This window comes from Malurus melanocephalus, unplaced genomic scaffold, assembly GCF_030028575.1.
Source record: "Malurus melanocephalus ecotype Western Australia unplaced genomic scaffold, MMel_1.1 scaffold_294, whole genome shotgun sequence".
Lineage (NCBI taxonomy): Eukaryota > Metazoa > Chordata > Aves > Passeriformes > Maluridae > Malurus > Malurus melanocephalus.
The window spans coordinates 219,764-241,201 of record NW_026623526.1 but is presented as its reverse complement, the minus strand read 5'-3'; the positions used below and the strand labels follow the sequence as shown (position 1 = coordinate 241,201).

At 35.2% G+C, this 21,438-nt stretch overlaps 1 protein-coding gene across 2 annotated transcripts in view; it reads right to left on the bottom strand.

The window, feature by feature from the left end:
• The window catches only part of CACNA2D1 (calcium voltage-gated channel auxiliary subunit alpha2delta 1), a 355,899-nt gene that overhangs the window by 150,430 nt on the left and 184,031 nt on the right, over window positions 1-21,438 (bottom strand). For both annotated transcript variants that reach the window (XM_057376925.1, XM_057376926.1), the window contains exon 5: window positions 12,953-12,997. In XM_057376925.1, coding sequence (XP_057232908.1) covers window positions 12,953-12,997 — 45 coding nt within the window. The remainder of the gene's footprint in view (window positions 1-12,952; window positions 12,998-21,438) is intronic.

Below are 21,438 nucleotides of genomic sequence, written 5' to 3'. Positions count from 1 at the left end.
AAAAAAAAAAAAAAAAAGAGCACACTTATTTCTGAAATTAGCAACAACTACAAACCCTCAATGCTTTCAGAGTACACTTCAGAAAATAACTGGGAATCATCAGGACACATCACCATACCAAAATACCAGAACGAGTGAATGTCAAAAGATTCCTTTCCACTAAATTTCCACAGGAAGGAATGGCTATTGCAAAAGAGAAACGGGATGAACACAGAACCACAGAATGTCCTAATTTGGAAGGGACTGACTAGGATCATCAAAGTTCAACTTGTGGCCCTACACAAGACAGTCCCAAAAACCACATAATGTGCCAAAAAGTCCATCCTAGCAGATCTAGCACAGAAGTTTTCATATTACAACATATTGAGATTTTTGGTTGAAATTCCTGAAGCATGAGAACATAAAACGGTCATGRTTCTTCTGCTTGATACTCCAAATTAATTTCAAATAATAAATACAACCCTTCAAATCTTTCCATTCACCCATATGGTATGAAAGACGTTTCATGTCTACTGCCAAAATTTGATTAAATTCTGTTGAAATTGAAAACATTTCATTATTTAATTTAGATCTGAATGCCTTAAAATTTCAACATAAAATCTACTTCTCACATTTCTAATAGTACACACACACACATGGGTCTCCCTAAAAAAGACTGGGACCCAGTCTGTTATTATTCCTACCAATAGTCCATGACACCCAACCAAAAACATTAATCTAAAAACATTCTAAAATTAATGCAGGACAGTGGATTTACAACTACATAAAGTAATGTAGATGCTTTCACACTGCTCTTGCTGACTTTCCTGGGAGTATTTAGWGATGTACAGCTCTGATGCTGAAATAATACACCAATCTGACCAAAAAACCAAGGACAACAAATGACAAAATCCTTTAAACATTTCAAAGGTACCCTCACATGGGAACAGTTTTGGTTTTTTTTTTTTTTTCTGTAAATCTAAAGGTGTTTGAACTAGTTCTGTACACAGCAGAAGTACTGTTGGCAAATTCGGCTGGACTCCCTTAGGCAACTACCTCCTGACCAGCAAGACCAATGAATGCTGTACCAGGCCTTACACATCCAAATTTACAGTGGRTCCTTCTATAGAAAATAAATCTATTTGTTTTTCATTTGTTTGACTTATGAACTTCAAGTAGGTTACCCCTAATTTAGGAAGAAAAAAAATGGGATTATTAATAAAGAAAACCTCAATGATATGAATTATTTTAATATGGCATTTCTGTGAATATCCTGACAGATTGTGGTGTCAGTTGGTACAGTTTTATACCCAGTTAAACTTTGTTTTCAGGAAAGTAACAAAACACATATTTTGAAGGAAAGTGATCCAGCATGCGAATATAATTAAAATCCAACTCCAACCAATTTCTCTCTCAAGTCAAGAACTGAAATGCAATCAATACTGGCACAGAAAAATCCCACAGGAGACAGTGGCTGAAGATTAATTTTCCATCTATTCAAACCTGGCCTTCACTTATTGCATTACATTGTTACCTACCACTGACAGTCAGCAAAATAACTCACTCATTTMGCTGCAATGAATTTCCAGACCAATTTCTTCCTCCCTTGAGAGGGAGATAAAATTAATTTCTCTTTTCAGTTCACATTTGTGCCATTTTAAGGCTTTTTTTTTTTTTTTGTTAATAAATAAAGTTGTTTTCTTCATGTGTCTACCGTTCACCATCAGAATAAAAGGAAATTGACATTGCAGCTAAAACTCAAGAAAAGAGGGGTTTTTGGAAGCTGTTCTTTGTGTTCATTTTTAAATCACTTTTGGCATGATCTACAGTAAATTGGAGGGTACCTTCTGCATCTTTCTCATAAGCCAAATACATAGCAGAAATAACACAGCTTCTCTCTAAAGGGCTTTCTAACATAAATTACTGCATTTATATGAGGTAACTTAAAGCTGTATTCCAAGAAGTATCACTGAAAGATACTTCAGTAATAAGAAAACACACATTAAAACAAACTTGAAAAAGATAATTTCAAAAAATTGTGATACAGATTAGCTGCTCATTTCACAGCAGCCAAACTTATCCTGATTCCTTTCCACCATCACCATCCTTTCCATCATCACAGCTGTAAGAGGATAAGTGAATTTTCTACCTCTCCTAATGAATTTATCTTTACTTGAAAAATACTGGTTATTGTGGAAATGAGAAGGTTTTTMCATAAATATAAAACTCGCTTTTGCTTTTTGCAGATGTTGAAAACTTACGATCAGAAAGCTGACATTATTTATTTTAAAAATCATCAATGAAACACACAGAATAAGACCACAAAGTGAAGCAATCTTCGGTGATTTTCTGAAAGCAGACGCTTTTCAGGAACAATGCAGAAGTTGCTCAAAGCATCATAATGAATGATGAAAGAATAAAAGTAGATTTCTTCCAATTCCTGAACTGATACCCAGCCAGAAAAAAATCACACTTGCCTACTTTCATATTTATGTAAAACAGACAGGAATTGGTTGCTAGTATTTTCCATTGCCTTCATATCCAGGGACTGTGTTTTGCATAAAACCTCACTGTCCCTACCAATGCCATTTTAGAGAATGACTGTAGAGATACAGATGGAATTACAATCGTTGTCGTTTCAGGGAAATCAGTTTTCTTGCTCTGTGATTCCTTCCTGTCTTAGCATGTAGAATTCCTAAAGTTTTATATTATCATCTCTAAGTTTCAGCCCAATTTTTAATTCTGACTATCTGCTGAAATTTCTAAATGTACGTTTTAACAGCTGAAGCTCTTTTTTAACTGCTGATGCYTCTTTTAATTCCTTCCCAGATCTACTCTGTACAAATGAACACTGTCACATACAAAATAAGCATAGAATTTCTCCTATGCTCAGTTCCATACTCTTTTTTTTTTTTTTTTAATTTTCTTTTTCTGTTTTAGTCAGTTTTGCTGTTTTCTTGGGTTTTTTCCTCCCTGAGGAAAGCAATCCAGTAGAACTGCATACACAGGCCCTCCAAAAATGCTTGCAGCCCCATTAAAAAGTTACAACTGGACCTAACAGAGAGAGCAAAATAGAATATTGCTTGAAGCACATGGCTCAGCAAATGCCTGCAGCAAGCAAGGGATGGGAACAGCTATTCTAAGGATGAGTGATTAATTTTGAAGAGCAGCTAGAATGCTTTTCTAATAGCCACAGCACTTTCACTGCATTTTAGATAATGTAATGAGTGCATTGCCTTCTGATAACAATTTTTATTTCCTTTTCAATAGATGTGATTTTCYAGCTGCAGGAAGACTGCTGAGTGTGTTCAGGTTGTTGTGACAGAACTGTGAAGAGTTTATTTTGTTTTCACGCTGTGTCAGTGGGGGACCGTGATCTTCACTTTGCAATGGGATGACTTCAATGCGATGTTTACTCTTAGGGACAAAAAAATTAAAAGAGTCACAAATAAAAAAAGAAAACAATTGTCTCAGAACCAAAATATTCTTTTTTTTTTTGTTTTACAAGAGGGAGGTGTTAAACGTAAGAATTTATACATATGCATATTCATGTTTTTAAACATAAGAAAATATATATATGTATATTAAAAAAAATATAAGTAGGGCCTGGGTAGCTTCAGAAAGGGAAAGAGGAAGGAATTTAGTAGGGATATAGTTTTATATTTACATCTGTTATTCTCAAAGGCCATTATATTTAATATAGATAAGAGTTGTTTAGAGTGTTTTTAGTGCTTCTACATGCTTTTAATGCATCAATTGGTTACTGTAAGTCAGTGCTAAAACAAATGGAACTCTGGACTGAGTACTGATATTAAAAAAAAAAAAAAAAAAATTCTCTTATAGGAGCCATTTTATTTCCAGTGTTCTGCCAACTGAGTAATGTCAGTATGTACCAAACACAGAGTCAAAATAATTTAGAAGTATTTATTTGCCTCATAGGCTTTTTATGAATGCAGCTATCTTTTGGCTATGATAACTCCTATACAGTTACTTACAGGCTTGTCTCTGCCTGCTGTATACAAGACCATATGATCTTTTATGGATGGTGCAAAACCATTTGGGTAGGTTATAAATCCATTTATCTGACCTTTATGGTTCACACATTCTGATGAGAACTTTTAGATATGCACAAAATCATTATATATCTCAAACATAATAGYGTTTTCTTTTTATTTGCATCCTGACCTATTCACACAACTCATTGCATCATGACTTTTGGTTTCATGAATAAATGAATCCTTKATGTAATTAATTTATCAAATGTAAGGACCTGGAAATCTGGGGACAGACTTTTTAGCAGGGCCTCTTGAGAGAAGACAAAGAGCAATGATTGACAACTAAAAGAGGGTAGAGTCAGACCAGATATAAGGAGGAARTATTTAGAGTTGAGGGTGRTGAACCACTGGCACAAGCTGCCCAGTGAAGTGGCAGATGGCCCCATCCCTGGAAACATTCAAGATCAGGACTGGGCTCTGAGCAACCTGATTTAGTTGTAGATGTCCCTGCTTATTGCATGGGCTTGGAGTATTTAAAAGTTCCTTTCAATCAAAACTATTCCAGATCCCATGTAAATCTTGGAGCATTTTAGTGCATTATATTCTGGAGAAACATGAAAAAGTGTTGGTTTTCCCAATTTCTTCTATAATTTTCTTAATTTCTGACTAAAAGGAAAAATCTTAGGAAAACAATCTTTCAATAAGCTAGAAAACAACGAAAATCCTTCAGATTAAAATATAGTAATAAAGAAACTAGTGAAAACTTCTTTTTTCATTATTACAGATTGTGCCTAACCTTCACTGCAAATCTGCACAAAGTCTGCTGTAGTAATACCAGTTTGAAAAAAAATAATTTCTGTCCTGTCCTATTTTCTCTTGAACTACAATGTCAGGTAAAAAGAAATGTGTATTTAAATATTTAAGCACATAAGAAATATAAGACTTATTTATCTTTCTAAAGAGAAATTGACACTTCCTCACTCTGAAGTCATCAAAAACCTCTCCAATCCCCACAGTGTTTGAAGSATGATGGAGAGCTGCCTCATTATGACATCAGCACCTCTGGATCCATCTCATCAGGTCCCATGGACACAGATATGTCTGAGGAGCCTCAGAGGTCCCTAATTCCATCCCTCCCATTCCTGAGGGTTCAGGCAACATCTCCATATCCCTCCTGGATTACACACCCTGGTCACGAGATCAGGGATCATGATGTGTGATCCCATCTGAATGCCCCATCCCAGTCCTATTCCAAATGGGGTGATGATCTGGGAAAACTCAGGGGTTTATGACCAAGGGGCTCASTCAGAGTGATTTTCCTACCTGCTCTTAAATCATCAGGGGTTGCATTGAACACCTACTCCAGCACTGACTGTAATATWTTCCACTAACTGGAAAATATCATTAGGCAACAGTAGGAATAGAGAGTCATATTAGAAAAAAAGCAAATCTCACTTTAACTGATTGAAATGCTACTAGGAGTTCAGGAACACCCAGTTAATKATTAAATAAACAAACAAAAAATCCTTTAAAATTCATAGCCTCCTTCACTGATCTTTCACATCCCATTAGAGTACTCAAACATATGTAATAAAATAAAATGAAGGTATCCATTGTTGACAAAAGTCCCATAAAATACTTAGTCAGCTAAGTTTCAAGACCAAAATGCACTCTAGAGAATTTAGATTTTTCATACATCACCCAATTAAATTTCAAACTAGGAGCTGTTCTACTCTTATTGGAATAAATTACCCTGTCTACCTTATCCCATCCCCACATCTGATTAAAGATCATATCCCTGGAGAACAAGAACTGTTAAATCATCTTAATGCTTCACTGGGAATYAGTTATAATACCAACTGAATGTGAACATTTAATTAATTTGAYTTTTTTCATCTGATGCAGTTGTCTTTGCCATGCTTTGCTAAGCCATCAACTGATCCTGTTTCACAGTGCATTCTTATCTCCAATCATACTGGTTAGGTCCAGATTTTGTACATCCTGCAGCATACAAATTTGTTATTGCTCCTTCTTCAAAATTTGCACCATTTTCTGTGTCAATAATAACATTAACAACAGTACAAACCTGCTTTGAGAAGGAAGTTGGACTACATGACCTCCAGAAGCCCTCCTGATCTATTTTTTCCCCTACTAATGGGGCTCAAAACACTCTAKAAACATCACTCACTAATTCATGGTCACATAAATTTAATGCAGCTTTTCACTAATTAAATGACAGCTGTATCTAGGCAGATAAAGGCTGTAGGAAACACTAAACCAGGCACTGACCTAAGGAGCACATACTTTCCCTGCAGACTAAATACTACACAATAATTTAACTAAACTCCCATATCACTGTGTAAGACTATTTATATGATTTTTAAAAATGCTAATATGGCAAAATCCTAACAATGCAATGGCTCAGAATAATAGCAGTCACAGGAACTACAGGAAATTTGAGAAGGACAATCTGCCCAAGAAAAGAAGCACACCAGAAGAAAACCAACAAATATACTGTTCTGGTTTTGCACTGCCTGGTTTTGTAGGGGGGGGACACAGAGCTTCTGAGAGAAGCTGCTGGAAGCTYCCACCATGTCCAGAAGAGCCAATTCCTGATGGCTCTGAGGATGATGGACATGCTGCTGACCAAGGCTGGGCTAACTGGAGATGTTGGTTACACCTCTGTGATAGCATATTTAAGAATGTGAAACAAAAGTAGTGGCACCATTTTTTTCCCAGTCAGAGAAGATAAGAAGGTGAGAACATGTGAGGGAACAACACAGAGACACCAAGGGCAGTGSAGAAGGTGGAGGAGGAGCTGCTCCAGGTGCTGGAGCCAAGATTCCTCTGCAGACCATGGTGGAGCAGCTGTGCTCCTGCAGCCCATGGGGTCCATGGGGGATGCAGAGATTCACCCACAGACCATGGGGAGGTGCCCACGCTGGGGCACGTGGGTGCCTGGAGGGGGCTGTGGTCCTGTGGGAGTCCGGTGGAGAGAGGAGACCCTGGTTACAGTTTTGGGAGGACTGTCTGTCCATGGGGGGAATAGGGGCTGAACATTCTCCTTGCTCAGCTCCCACTTGTGGCTGCACTCCTGTGACACGACTGCCCCTCTCTAATCCTCAGTTYTTACACAGGGTCCTGCGGACGTGGGTCCGCTTCACCAGCAGCAGTCCTCCTAAAACTTCCGCACATACAAACAAACAAAAAGAAAGTACAACAAAAAGGAGGAAGAAAAGGTTTTGAGACTTTTTTAAAAGTCAGCAAATTAAAATACTTAGGCAAAAGGTCAGCTGAACTTTGAGTTCAAAAGTTTTTATATCTGGACAATGAGATTTCCCACTGGATAAAAATTTATTTTCAATACACACCATAAAGACTAATGCAAGAATACATTTAACATCTCTTTTTACATACAACACTAGAAACTCTGGAAGATGTCAASTCTGTTGGTGATATTCAATCTGGGTTTTTTGTTGTTTTTTTTTTTTTTGTTTTTTTTTCCCATCTATTCTCCAAATAACAACAGGAACAGAACATGTTGAGAATGGTTATATGGAGAGGCCAAAGAATTTGGATCTGGTCCTTTGCAGATTGCATCAGCTGGTTCAGAAATGCTCCTATTTGCAGTCAGGGGCAGGGCAGGAACAAGCGAGGACTCAACACCACCACAGAGAATTCTCTTTCAGTGTTAAAATATTTTAAGTGCTGTTTTCCAGGATTCTTCTTCTGACTTGGAATTTTCAAAGCCTACTTCCACCTTCAATCGGTGATATGCAAACATCAGATTGAGTAATTTGTTTTGTTTTGTACAACTTCAAAGTCTCAATATGACCCACGCATTTCAAAGTGACATGTCAGAGCACACCTACAACATTGGTATCTGCAATCAGGCAACAAAATGCTCTCTAAAAACCACTGCTTCAAATGCCATAAACATCCTATGACAAGTTCAGCTATTGGTGCTGCTTTTATTTACCAATAAATAATTACACTGCATTTGCTGCTATTGTTATCACTCATGCATTTGATACTAGTAACAAATATCCCAAAGCAAGAATTCTTCCATTAAACTGATGAATCACTAGTTTTAGGGCTGAATTCTGATCTTTGATGGGGCATAAACTCAGCCTCCATGGGGACACTTCAAGCACTGCTCTTTTGTGCAAATTTGCCTTCAAGGTAGGATTCTCCGCATTAAGAACAGTCTCATCTTTTTTAGGACACTGGCAACTACAGTTATCACTCTTGCCATTATTATTTCATAACTCTGTTTCACAGGTAGGAGATAGCTTTGGGGCAGTCATTTATTTCATTATCATGCATTTTTCATTTCAAGCTCGAACATATATTCATTTGGGAAAAGGGAAGACTTGCACAAATTTGAATAAAGGAATATAAACCTGACACCTACTTTTTTAATCATAATACTAAAAAAACCAAAAAAAAATAGACAAAAAGTATGACCCCCTATTTCCTGTGGCAATAGATCATTATAATTGCAATAGGAAACTCAAAGGAWTGCCTTTTTTCTCTGTGGGCTGTACTCAAGCTTACCTGTAAGGCCTTGAAATGGAAAGACCTGATACGTTTCCCAGTGATACTTGGTAAAAGGACCACATTCCTTTTTAAACAATGCAAAAAGCCCTGGTACTAAAGTAGATAATGTCAATCATGCCCTCGCTACCAGTTTCAGTGATTTCCAAAGAATGGCATCCAAATCACTCTGTTAGGCAACAAAAAAACAAAACAGCATTTCTTTGACTAAATCTAGAGTAGGTTCAGACTTATTTACAAGTAAACCTGTAATAATTCATTAACAGATTTCGCTTTACTAAATTAATCATAGGTGCTCATAAAAGCAGATTTTGCAGCCTTGATACCATAAASTATTAGAAAAGGCAAGACTTGTGTAAGGGTGGAAGCAGGGACTCAATAAACTTCCACAGCCACTGCCAATGCCTCTAAATCTCCAAGTCTCTTCTTGGGAAGAAGAAGACCCATGAGAATCATGTCCTCTTAGATGATCATTCTAGTCTCTGCTGACTTCTGCCCAATATTTATTCATGTCTTCACATTAAAAAGAATAAAAAAAGAGAAAAAGAAAAAAAAAAATAGTTAGAGGGGGTGGAAATGTTTTTGTTTTTGAAAATGTTTGTTAAAACACATCATGATTTTTCTGAAGAATTTACATTCAAAACTAATTATCCTTTCTTATTTTTACAACAGTTTTCAATTTGATGTAGGTATAGTTTTCATCAGTATTCATTAAACCCCAACTTGATAGCTGTCTTTATGCTGCTGTTTAAACTCAAAGAGAGTTAATATTTCAGAAATTATTCCAAAATAACAAGACATCACTGAATTAGGAATAATTCCTGAACCATATAGCATGGACAATTCATCAGTTTTAAAAGATTTTTTCCTTCTTTATTATAAAGTAGTAAAAAAAAATATTTGTTTTAAAATCAACCATAGGCATGCTCCAGATTTTTGCCTCTAGTGGAACCCACACATTGACTCTTAGTCACATTTTGAATTTACACCTTGTGCAGATACTCACTCCCCAAAGGGACCCATAATTTTACAGCCTTCATGTTAATTCAGTAAAATAAAATAAAAAGTGCTACTATCACTTAGGACGTGATCAATAATTGCAGAAGGAGCACTGCTCTGTTAGCCATGACTGCRGACCAACATGAGAATGCATGAAGGAAACATCCCATAAATCACTTGTGCTAACGAGGGACACAACTCCTGCCAGGACACACAACTGGCTGCTCCCAATTAAAGCCCAGGGACTACAGGAAACTGCAGATTTCCAATGAGGCGTGGCTGGTTTCATGTTAARGAAACATTATTTGTAACACTTAGTTCTTTCCACCAAATAATTGAAAAAAATCATTCTTAGYTTCCTTAGGCTGTTGTAGCTTGTGCAGGAAAGAGTTTATAAAACCAAGATAAGAAATTACACTAAAAAATTTGGAGAAGGAGCAAGATGTAAAGAGGAAATGAGAGAAATATTAAGGAAGAAATTCAGGATAAATTAAAATTAAGCAATTGAGCAATTCAGWGCATAGTGGAGTTGTGGGTTACTAGAAAACAAGGAAACAGAAATAAAAATAGATTTAGGAACAATCTATAAACAAGACCTGGAAACACCAGCAATAAGATGGAAACCAATATAAAGAAGAGGAACRAAGTGAGCAAAACAGCAAAATGACTATAAATAAGGTGGGGGTACAAAGGACGAGATGAGAAAACAGGCAAAGCAATATGAAAACTAATGGGAAAAAGCATGCTTATTGTGGGGCTGCTCAGCTGTCCAATAAAAGCACTGCAGCATTTGTCCAAATACAACGAGCTGGTGACACCTGCAAATTAAAGTGCACAAACAGGCTGCAATATATCAAACTGAAAGGGTTCTTGGGGAAAGGACAGTGAATGAAAACCTGAGAGACCTGTATTAAATTACAAGTTTGGCCATTATCTTCCGATGGGATATAAAAAGAAAATGGGACTATAATACCTCCTACCTTGTTGTGAGGATAAAACTCATTAATTATCATCAAGTGCTCACACATTACACACAGTGCTGGGGGGAGGGGGAAATAAGCAAGCAGAATATAATTGCTGTTGTAGGATAAACAGTACAAAAGGTCTATTACTGATTGATGGACTACGGGGCTACAAATTGATTGCTTCATCTGAGAGACTGAGAAATCCAAAGGCCAGAGAATGATTGGCCTTCATGTGCTTTTTCATTTTTTTAAGTACAAACAAACACAGTCATTAGGTTCGAAAAGGCCCATCAAGACAGCAGATGAAAAATGAGAGAAGAATCTCCTKAATGTGGTATGTAAGCAGGAAGAAGGAAAGCAAACTCTGCTGTAGCATATAAACGTACAGCAGAAAAACACACAGAATTCAAGAGGATTGCTYTCCTGTAAAAGCTGTAATATTCAAAGGATGAGTGGAGACAAATAAAAACTGGCAGGGAAACGTGCGAGATTAATTTCTTCTAATTCTTCGACACCCAAAAGTTAAGATCTAAATGAATCTAAAAGGACCTGTTATAGGAACCTGGTCAACACAGAGAAACACACACCTAGAATTGATTCAGGTGACCTCAGACATCTGTCTCCAAACAAAGTGAACAGCTCTCTAGAGACACMCACTGTGATTAGTTTGGATGTCTAATTTTAACAAATTAATTTCTGCTACTAATTATTCTTGATTGTACTGAAAGATAAATATAATATAATTTCCTGTGAATAAATGAAGGCTCACAGCATGGAAGAGGAAAAAAAATGTGGACTTCTTATAAAGACAGAAAGGAACAGATTGCAAACAGTTTTACTAACCAGTGAATCAGCGATGCTGCTATTAAAATTTCTCAATACTAAAAGAGGAAAAGCTGTCTAAAGCTTTTTTCTGGCAGGAATAGGGAAGAAGACTCTGTGGTGTTTACATACATAGTTGAGATCTGAAGGCCTTCTCAAAAAATCCCCACTATCAGATCACTGATGATTATATACTTACAACTTCTCAACAATAAAGGTTGTTATAAACTTCATTCTAATAGATAAAAAAGACATTAAACTGAAATAGAAATAAAAGAGGATATCTGGTCTAGCAAAATGTTTTGGGCAGGGCGCATGTATTTTTTTCTTGGAGGGGAAAAATGTCCTGAACAAAGTGGAAAAAAAAAAAAAAAGATAATAAACTCTGGAACAGAATTTCCTTTCTTGCCTTACCTAACAGATTTGGATTTAGGTTGCAGAAGTAGTAATCTCAAAATCCTTCCTACTACTACTTAATCATAACAGATAAATCACAGTTAGTTACTTCACATCACAATCTACCTTCACTATCAATACATTTAGATTAAAAATCCAGTTTTTAAGCTCTGTAATGCTGCTTCCAGAGAAGATCAGCACCTGCCATCCCAGTTAATTTAATGAGAACAGAACAATGTATTTCAAACATAGGTAACTTTTAATGAATTTTACTTAAATCATGCTGGCTTTAAAACTCAGGACAGTAGTTTGTTGTATCTGAATTCAAGTACTCATAACTCTATATAACCACATAAAATAATTCTGCTTGACATGATCTATGCACCTTCTTTAATTGCCTTACAGCAGAAGCATCCATTACAATAGTGATGCCATCAATCTCTAAAGTATACTTGATTAAAAAGTGCAAATGAAGCATGCTGGCAATTCTGATTAATACATTTACAACATTTTTCTATGGKTTTATAAATTAAATCTATAATGAAGAGAAGCAGTTGTATTATCTCCAGTGAAGGTGATGATAACTTGTATCCTCTCCAGAACACATCAAGATTTTTAACTGTTAATGGCAGATAGGAGACTTCAAACCTTTTAAAGTAAGAATTTTAGTAAACCAAGAATGAAAAGTATCATACATTTAGTCTAAATCTTGTGATTGGATTTTCAATTTTCCCAAACCTTATTACAGTCAYATAAATGATCACAAAGTGAATGAAAATAATTATTCAGTAATATCTTACATCTTCTTTCTCCTCATATAAAAAATTTATTACAAAGAATACAGAACAACATAACATGATCTTGGAAAATAAGGCCAGAAAATKATTCCTTCAGAGCTAAGTGAATTATTTACATTAATCATTTTGATTCTCCAATCCTATAATTATGATTTTATTACATTTCAAAAAGTGAATTATACTGCTGTCAGGATCTTCATTCTCCCAGCACATTCTCTGCCTGGCCTGTAATTCAAACTGTACAAGAGGAGACAGATTTTGAGAATTAGAACATAAAATATTGTCTGGCACTTGAGGAAACTTTTGAAGACATTTTAAAATTTCTTCCTTTTTTGCTTCTGCCAAATCCTTAAATGATAGTCTTAAGAGATTCATTAATATTTTCAATCCCCTAATTTTCTGAGATTACAGGCAATGAAACGAAATGAAACATATTACTTACATCATTCTGATCGTCTTTTGCATTGTAATAGATTATATCATTATTCTGTAAGAGAAAGAAAAGGAATTTTGTTAATTTGAAGGCAGAGAACAAATTTATGTAGCAATAATCTCTACTGTTGTAAGATACATTTTGAAATAAATCCACAATTCTTTATGTATTCTCTTTGAAATATGACAGACTCTGCTCTTTGCTCGCTCTCTCTTCCATGCACAATTTCCCATGCTCATGTTTAACTTCATTCATTTAATGCTTCTTCCATGGGAAGCTACACAAGTCACTCAAAACACAGCTAGAAAAGTGCAGATAACATTGGACAAACTCCAGAGCTCATRAAAGGTTTCCATAATCAGTTTCTTTCACAGACATGTGACTTTCACTGTGCAATTAGGGGATTTATGGACCATGAATCCAGCAGGCAGCAGATACAGCGACGCACGGGCTTTGCTAAGTGAGGAAAGTATTTGTTACACGTGKTTATTGTTTTATTCACCTCCCACTGCGAAAATAAAATCTGTGAAAATACATCACAGCAGAGTCTGGCTGTTGGAGGGTAAAGCAGATCCTGGCAGCTCTGTGGAAACACTGTACCATGTAATTCAAGCAAAGTAAAGAAGGAGAAGATTGCTAATTCCCATTCCAAAACYAGTCAGAAATTCCATTCAGTGGTAACGTCTAGAGCAGTTTGAAAATTGGGGTATGCCCTATATAGAATACAGTTTTGATTTCTCTTTAAATATTTTTGAACCATTTAAAAGTCTTGAAGATTTAGGTTCACTGGAGTAGCTTTCYATTAAATAAAATTGTTGTAATGTGCCCAAAGCTTTTTGAATAAAATAATCAATTTTATGTGCATTTCTGTATGAAACAGAGACACACGTGAACATAGCAATTTTAAGTTCCTTTAGATATTCTGAATAAATAAAGAAGTTACATTTCTTCATGTCCAGCAGAGTATATACAAACAGGTAGTTGCTGTTGAGCTCCAAAAATTGTATCAATTTATTTTTTCAGTTCTGTTTATGGTAATACCTTTGGATTTTTGTATCTAAATAGAAAGTTGAACACAACAAGGTATTGTCATTTATAAATACCAGGAAAAAGTGCTTTCAGTAATCCTTTTTCAAGTGGGTAAGCCAATGAAAATTATTACTTGCAYTAAAAACGTACTGTGACATGTGCTACAAGGCAATGCAGTTCATCTTTACAAACTGTCATTTTACTCACTCCATAAATAATGACATCATTTATTCTCCTTTGTGACCTTTTAGAGAGTCAAACATGAAATATATAACAGATGGACTAAATGCCATTYTGAGGTATATGCTGTTAACATTAACTCATCCTTTTCCCTTTTCCCTCAAAATGAAATGTCCCCTTTTCCATCAAGACACTCTTCTATCCATGGGTGAGATGGTTTTGGATCAGTATCTGGATAGTAAAGCAAGATCTCAGGGCATTACCGACACAGGAGGAAATCCTTTTCATCATTAAAGATTGAAGCTAATTTCTTATCATTTTATTGCTGTAAAGTCCATATAATGCTTGTAGAAGCTTTTGAATAAGTCAGAAGAGGCAAAAGATTCTATTTGATTTGGTTCCTGTTCACTTTGTAAATGTCTGTGTACAAAATAACTATTCTGTAAATAATGTGATCAGTTCAAAAGCCCATCTGATTCTTCAGCAGGAAACATYTGAAACCTCAAAGGATCCAGCTCTGAGTGGTATCAGCCAGAATCGTTAATAGTGTTTTCATCACAAGGTGTTCTGTTCAGTTAAACAAATAATAATAGAAGAAAAAGTTTTACATTCTGTTGTTTTACCTCAACTCCTTATGTCGGGTTGTATTAGAGCAGTTCCCTCGCAATCTCATCCCTAGAATGTTTTGTTCAGGAACAATGAGAGCATGAGAAGCAATACAGATATATTTAACTGGATATATTGTTTTTCTTACTGCTTTCATTTTTTAAAGGAACAGTTTCATGAAACAGTTTCTATTAGGCCCCATCTTGTACTGCTCTCATCCAGATATGATTTTATTTCCTGAGTCCCTCCCTCCTGCTCTTATTTCCCTGCCATCAAATCATTATTGTACAGGATTTTTAACACTGTCAACAACAGGTAGGACTCTGTTTATCAACTTAAACAAAATAATTCTTTATTTTCACAATCAAATTTTCCATGTCTTTTATGTTTTTATTTATTTGCTTTTATTTCTCAAAGCTAGCACAGCTTTACTATCTGTCTCTACTGGACTGAACAGTATTTTTAAAATAATCTATTAAAGAATTATGTTTCAGGAACATGATACATTTACAAGTTAATGAAAATAAACACTCCCTGCCCAAATGACTTAAGACATTTTTTTGTTAGGCTATTCATGTCTTGGAGTCCATTACCCTGCCTGGAGATATTACCTATATAATGCATAAACCAATACTGACATTGGACATATCTCACTACTCTTAATATAGAAAATATAAGATATCCACTGCTACAACACACTGAATGCCGTACRGTTCACAAATTAGATTCATGGATCACTCAGATCTTTAGAGGGCAATTTTTCATAATTTAACCACTTCCAGYTGACAAGAACAAATTGCTTTGTTGCTGGCTCTCAAGTGAGTAGTTTAGTTATTTATTAACTTCCTGACTCAGAGAATTTGAACCTTCCCACCATTGTACACTTTTGCCACCAAGTAATACTGCACACTTGGTCAGCAAACCAAAGGTACCGTGCAGATAACCTAGATTATTTATTTTTGTTCTTTATCCAGTAATGCTATGAGAGAGMGTGGGTAAAGGGTCACTGTTACTTCCATTCACCGATGAAGAGATTTGGTAAGACAGTCCTGAAGACGAATTTAGGAAAGAATGACTTTAGCAGACCATATGCATCAATTAAAAACTTTAATGTAGTGTCAGTATATGAGTTGGAAAAATCTCTGCAGCTGGGAAGGTGAAAGGTAGTTTTCACCATCTTTAATTCCCCTTTCAAAGCAAAAAACACTTTCACTGACAGTATTATCTGCTGTTATCTGCTGAAGTGAGATTATTCCACTGTCTTTACACTGCTTTTCATTTCAATACCTCTGTTTTCCTGCTCAGGGTAAAAAACAATTCCAATGGRAAACATTACATATTGGGTACTATTAATATGTTCTTAATTTCCACCACACAAAATGCAAAGTTTATGGTCTCTATAACCTCTGTGTCTGGAGATTTGAAGTGACACATAGAAGAGAAGCATGGGAAAACATCACCTTTCAAAATATCTGCAGATGACATTTSAGCTCACACCAGCACTAACTTACAYTCRTATTTTGCTTCTCTACAGATCAWGTTTACAGACACAGTGTATTGATTCAACAATAAATGYCTSAACTCAACTCAGRATTAYMTGAATGAAGCTGAAGYTRGCTTTTCATCTCAGGAAATAACKTTTKTTTTTTTTCAATCAAGTTCTTTCAAGARCARCAAGAAGGGATTACATTGCAGCAARACATAYTGGACACTCCAGATAATTATAYATAGCAAAAATTGTAATAATATATCTATGTCATTTTGCTGCTAAGAATTGCACATCCTCCTGTGCCCAGTGCCAAAATGAAAGCTCCTGGTCACTGCTGCCATGCAATGATGTCTGCAGTAAAATCTCCTCTCTAAACCTTGCGCTAGAATTCCAAGAACTTTTCATGCAATATGTGCTCCGCCAACAAAAGATTATTTTTGAAGTATCTTTTTCAACAGAYATCCAATGCAGTCTGTTCAGAAATGTTGTTTTCACTGAAGCTGTGGTTAAGATTACATAAACCCTCAGGTCTATCCAAGGGCTTCCTGGAGACTCTGCAGAACCCAGATCCTGTGATGCAGCCTAAAMTGGTGTTAGGCCTACAGGGGAGAATGGCCTGAAATGAATTCTGGTACTTTATGAGTTTCTACAATGAACAACAAGGAAATAAATACATTATCTGACAAAACAAAATAAAGAAAGGGAGAAGAAAAAAGGTTTTCTGTAGTTTCATATAGCAAGAAATTAATGTCTTGTATTAATTTTGACAGATATCACAATTATCCTTTTTATTTTTTAAAGTTATATTTCCAAAACAATTTTGGGTAAAATGTGAAAGTGGGGAAAAAAAAAAAAATACACTTTTAACTGTTACAGAGATGCTATAAGATAATGAGCTCCCTAAGAAAAGAAAACAGAAGAGCGTTTGTTAAAGGTCTCCACAACTCAAAGATTTTCTTCAGTAAACCACTGGAGGTAAACCTAAAATTAGTGTAATAGATTTTACTGCAGATATATATTATTRCACAATTATTAGTGCATGTTTGAAATTAACATCAAATATGTTTATTTGGATTTTGTTTTAAAACAGATACTTGCCATGACTTCTAAGTATTTTACCCAAGAGATGCTAAAGAACCCAAAATAAGTCAATGTATAAAAGTTGGGCTGTACTGCAGGTAATCTGAAGGTAGCTGAGGATTCTTTTAGTTTGCAGGTAAAATGTAGAGTAAGAAATCAAAACCTGAGAAAAACCAAACTGTACTGCAAATACACATCCGATCTTAACTCTTCAGTCTAAAAATAAGTTCTTAGAATTACAAATTGGCAGAGCAATTTAAAATCATATTAATCCCACACACTTGGAAAAGGCATTCACATTAGTGAAGGAACTGGGGGTCCTTTTGCTTAGCATGAAGCAATAAAAAATATTAGTAATACTGGTCCCTTTCACTCTTTATAGGAGAACCAAAGGAAATTCATGTAAATGCCTACAAATGCTAAAAAATAATTTCCTTAAGTGCTGGCAAAAAAAATGCTTGAATTTAAAAAACCAAACCAAACCAAAACAAACCTTGCATCTTGGATAAAGAGGTGCATTAAAAAAAGTTCACTCTCAATGCCAGTGAGGTAATTAAGGTTTAAACTCRTCCTAATAAATCCTATGACAAATAAGCCAGGCAGTTTTAGTTTAATCCTTTATACAGTCTGACATGCAGTTTAAGGCACAATTAGATTCTTCAGAAAAGAAAGCTAAATATGGCCTACCACATATTAAAAAAAATTACATCTATTTTCAAGGAGGATAATGTTAGGGAATAAAAGCCTGCAAATAGGTAAAAAGGGAAAGAATGTCAACTACTACAATCTCTTTTGTTAYAGCTTTTTGATTTTATATAAGTGAAATGACACAGATAAAATAAAGGGATCAGCAGTTAATAACCTTTTCTTCCTTCACTATCCATGTGTAAAACCACTGATTTATCACTTTACTTTAAAGTGAACAAAATATCAGGCAATGTAGTAAACCAGCTGAAATTATAATTACAGTKTATGCATGCAATTAGTGTCTCACCATGGGCTGTGAGAAATTGGTTAGAAAGTACATTTAAAATATAATCTTGAAACTGGACATAGAAACAAGATATTTTAAAAATCAAGTTATTAAAATAAAAAAATCAAACAGTAAAATAACATTCCATCAAGAAATATCTCTCTATATTATCCATATTATGGACAAATGAGTCACTTGGGTTAGACATTTTTCTCCCAAACATAATTTGATTAAATAACTGCTTTGTCAGAATATTAAATTTCATACACTAATTAAAACTTTCCAGGTTTGCACTATAATTTATGATAAGCCTTTTCCATGAGATTTGTGCAAAGGGCTTTTCTCAAGATTCCACTGAGACCAATAATTGAAATGAAAAGATGAAGGTGAAGATTACAGGAAATAACATAAAGGAGCATTAAAGGTGCTGCATACTCTTTGTCATAGAATAGTCTTTCTTTTAAGTGGTGAGAAAGATCAACTTTTTCAGCATTCCTTTACAGGTTATTCCTTCACCAAAATTATTAATTCAGAAACCTTCCTATGTATAGGCAGTTTTCACGAGGTGGCCATTGTCCATTCACAGATGCACCACAGCGGTAAATAAAATTATTAATTTTATTTATCATCTTCATGCTCAACAGCAGGGCTAAACCAGACAAGACTGATATAAAAATATAATTTATCAGATAAGTGTAATGCACACATACAGAATCCAGATAAAAATACACTACATGAAAGATAAACCTTCAAGCCCTTGACATCGATTCTGAGGAATTTTGATCTGAGACTTGAGCCAAAGATTGCAGTGCTGACAGTGGCAGATTTTAGGTATCAGAGTTAAAAACTGAGATCATCAAAGACTTCAYTGAAGTCTTAACTTGGAAAAATCTAAAACTTTGGAAACATCTGAGAATCCTACATAAATATTCTCTAGATATCCCATGTCCCAAGTCCCCCAGGGTGGYCTTTGACAACTCAACAGTGCTGGAACCAGGTCAGGTCTCAGCTTTGGYCACAGGGACCCTGAGCAAAGATGGTGCTGCCACAGCCCATCCACTCCTTGGTCCACTCACATGGCCTGACCTCCACAGGGACACATTTCCTCATGTCCCTCTCCTCAATTATCTGATTACATGCTGCATTTAGCCACGCTTGATTTAATTTGTCTCRTGCAAATTATAATTTATAAAGCTGAGTAAGAAGTTTTTTATATCCCATTCAAATCTCRGGAGGAAACTGCTATTTTTCACAGGGTACAATAAGTACAATTTTTTGTTGTTGTTTTGCCTCACTGCCCATGTAATGCTGCATTATACATTATACATTTACTTAGAAAAAAGGGAAGTAGTGAAGAGTATCAAGGTTGCATGCACAACCTCAAAAAGAAACATAACAAACAACAGAATTATTGCTTATGTCTTCAGATCTCTGAAATTCATCACAGGAACTTTAAAGAATAGGAGAAATTTCTCCATGTCATACAAAATYCCCCAATTTTGAGATATTTTTCATTGTAAGAATTTTTGTTAGAAACTGCCATTGGATTGTTTAAGCTGCCAGGATGATACCTAACTTAATGAAAAAAGTGAAGAATAAATTTTAAGCACTAATTGCACTTTGACTGTAGAATTAAAAGACAGAAGTAGCTGAATATGTGAAGTTAAATGTAACAGAGCCCATCATCTCAATGATGAGAAATACATGTCAAACACACATCCAAATCAAAATCTAAAGAATTTGTCTGCTCTTCTGAAAGAATATAACAAACTCCATTAATAACTTCTGCATAAAGACATCCTATAGCTCAATGACCTGCAGTCAAATAGCAATCTCTGTTGGACATGCAGATAATTGTTTTTATAACAATGGGATTTTGGTAATTTGCCTACTGGTAAGGATAGTCTGGTTTTTTATTAATTGTTTTTAATTTTGGGGATTTTTAAATTTACTTAACTTTTTTTAGTGCAGCTGGTGAACTAATCAAATCAAATGGGGAAAACAATTAAGCATTTCTTGTTGAAAAGCATCAAAGGCCAAGTACCCCATGCAGGCATGAAAAATGAGTGACTGAAAATTTAAAGATGCAAAACCACATTGATATTATTCTCTGGTATAGCTGGGTATATCACAGACTGACTGTCATTTTAGTTAGGCAAGCTGAAAAATTATCCTCAAGGATGATATTTTGATCCACAGTAAAACAAGAATTTATGTACTTGTACTTGTGTCACAAATGACCAGGAAAGCAAATCCTAAGGGGTTTCTTCTTAAGTTACCAACTTTAAAACAATTGGCTACACATGTAAAGAGATAGAAATAACCATCCTCTCTATTCTTCCTCCATTCCTCTAAGTCAAAAGCAAGGAAGACAGAGAAAAGCCTGAGAAATAAAAATAAATTAAATCCATTTTAATTGTGTAAATATATTCTTCCAAAAGGTTCAGGAAACTGCTAATCTTCTCATCACAGTAACTTCCTCAAAGAATAAGCAACTGCAAATGGCTTCTTTTTATAAGGGAAAATGCAAGTGATTACAAAGCAGATTTCCAGGTGGGAAAATGAAATTAATTTGTTAGCAGCTAATTAACCTCTATATCACACTATCTGATCAGTTTAATTAAAGCAGCAAAGTATGTTTATTATAATTTATTCAGCATTACTTTCTTTAGTTGATGAAAGAACATGAAAGTTTTTTTTTTTTTTTAAAGAATTGTCTAAACTGATTGCATATTATCTAAATTGTAAATACTGTGACCACTACAGTACAGGAGCCTAGTTAAACAATTTGGACATTAGTTTACTTCAGATTCAYAGGAAACTGGCATTCTGAATTCATACCTATGCAGGTGCTGGGATGTAACGAACCTCTTGGACTATCATAACTGAATACAGAAAATATGCCAGTTCTCCAACAAATCTGCAAAAGCCTTTGAGAAAATCATTTTCTACCAAACAACAGGCAAACTTTTAGTGGCATTTGTCCCCCAAATTTACGAATTTCTTACATTGCCTCTGTGTTCTACCCGTTACYRCCAACAWATAAACCCCTSTTTAGCAATGCTGCATTCAGTYGTTACAAAAATGAATAAAATTTTAGGCACATGACACTAAAATGGAGTAGAATCTCAAGAAGGC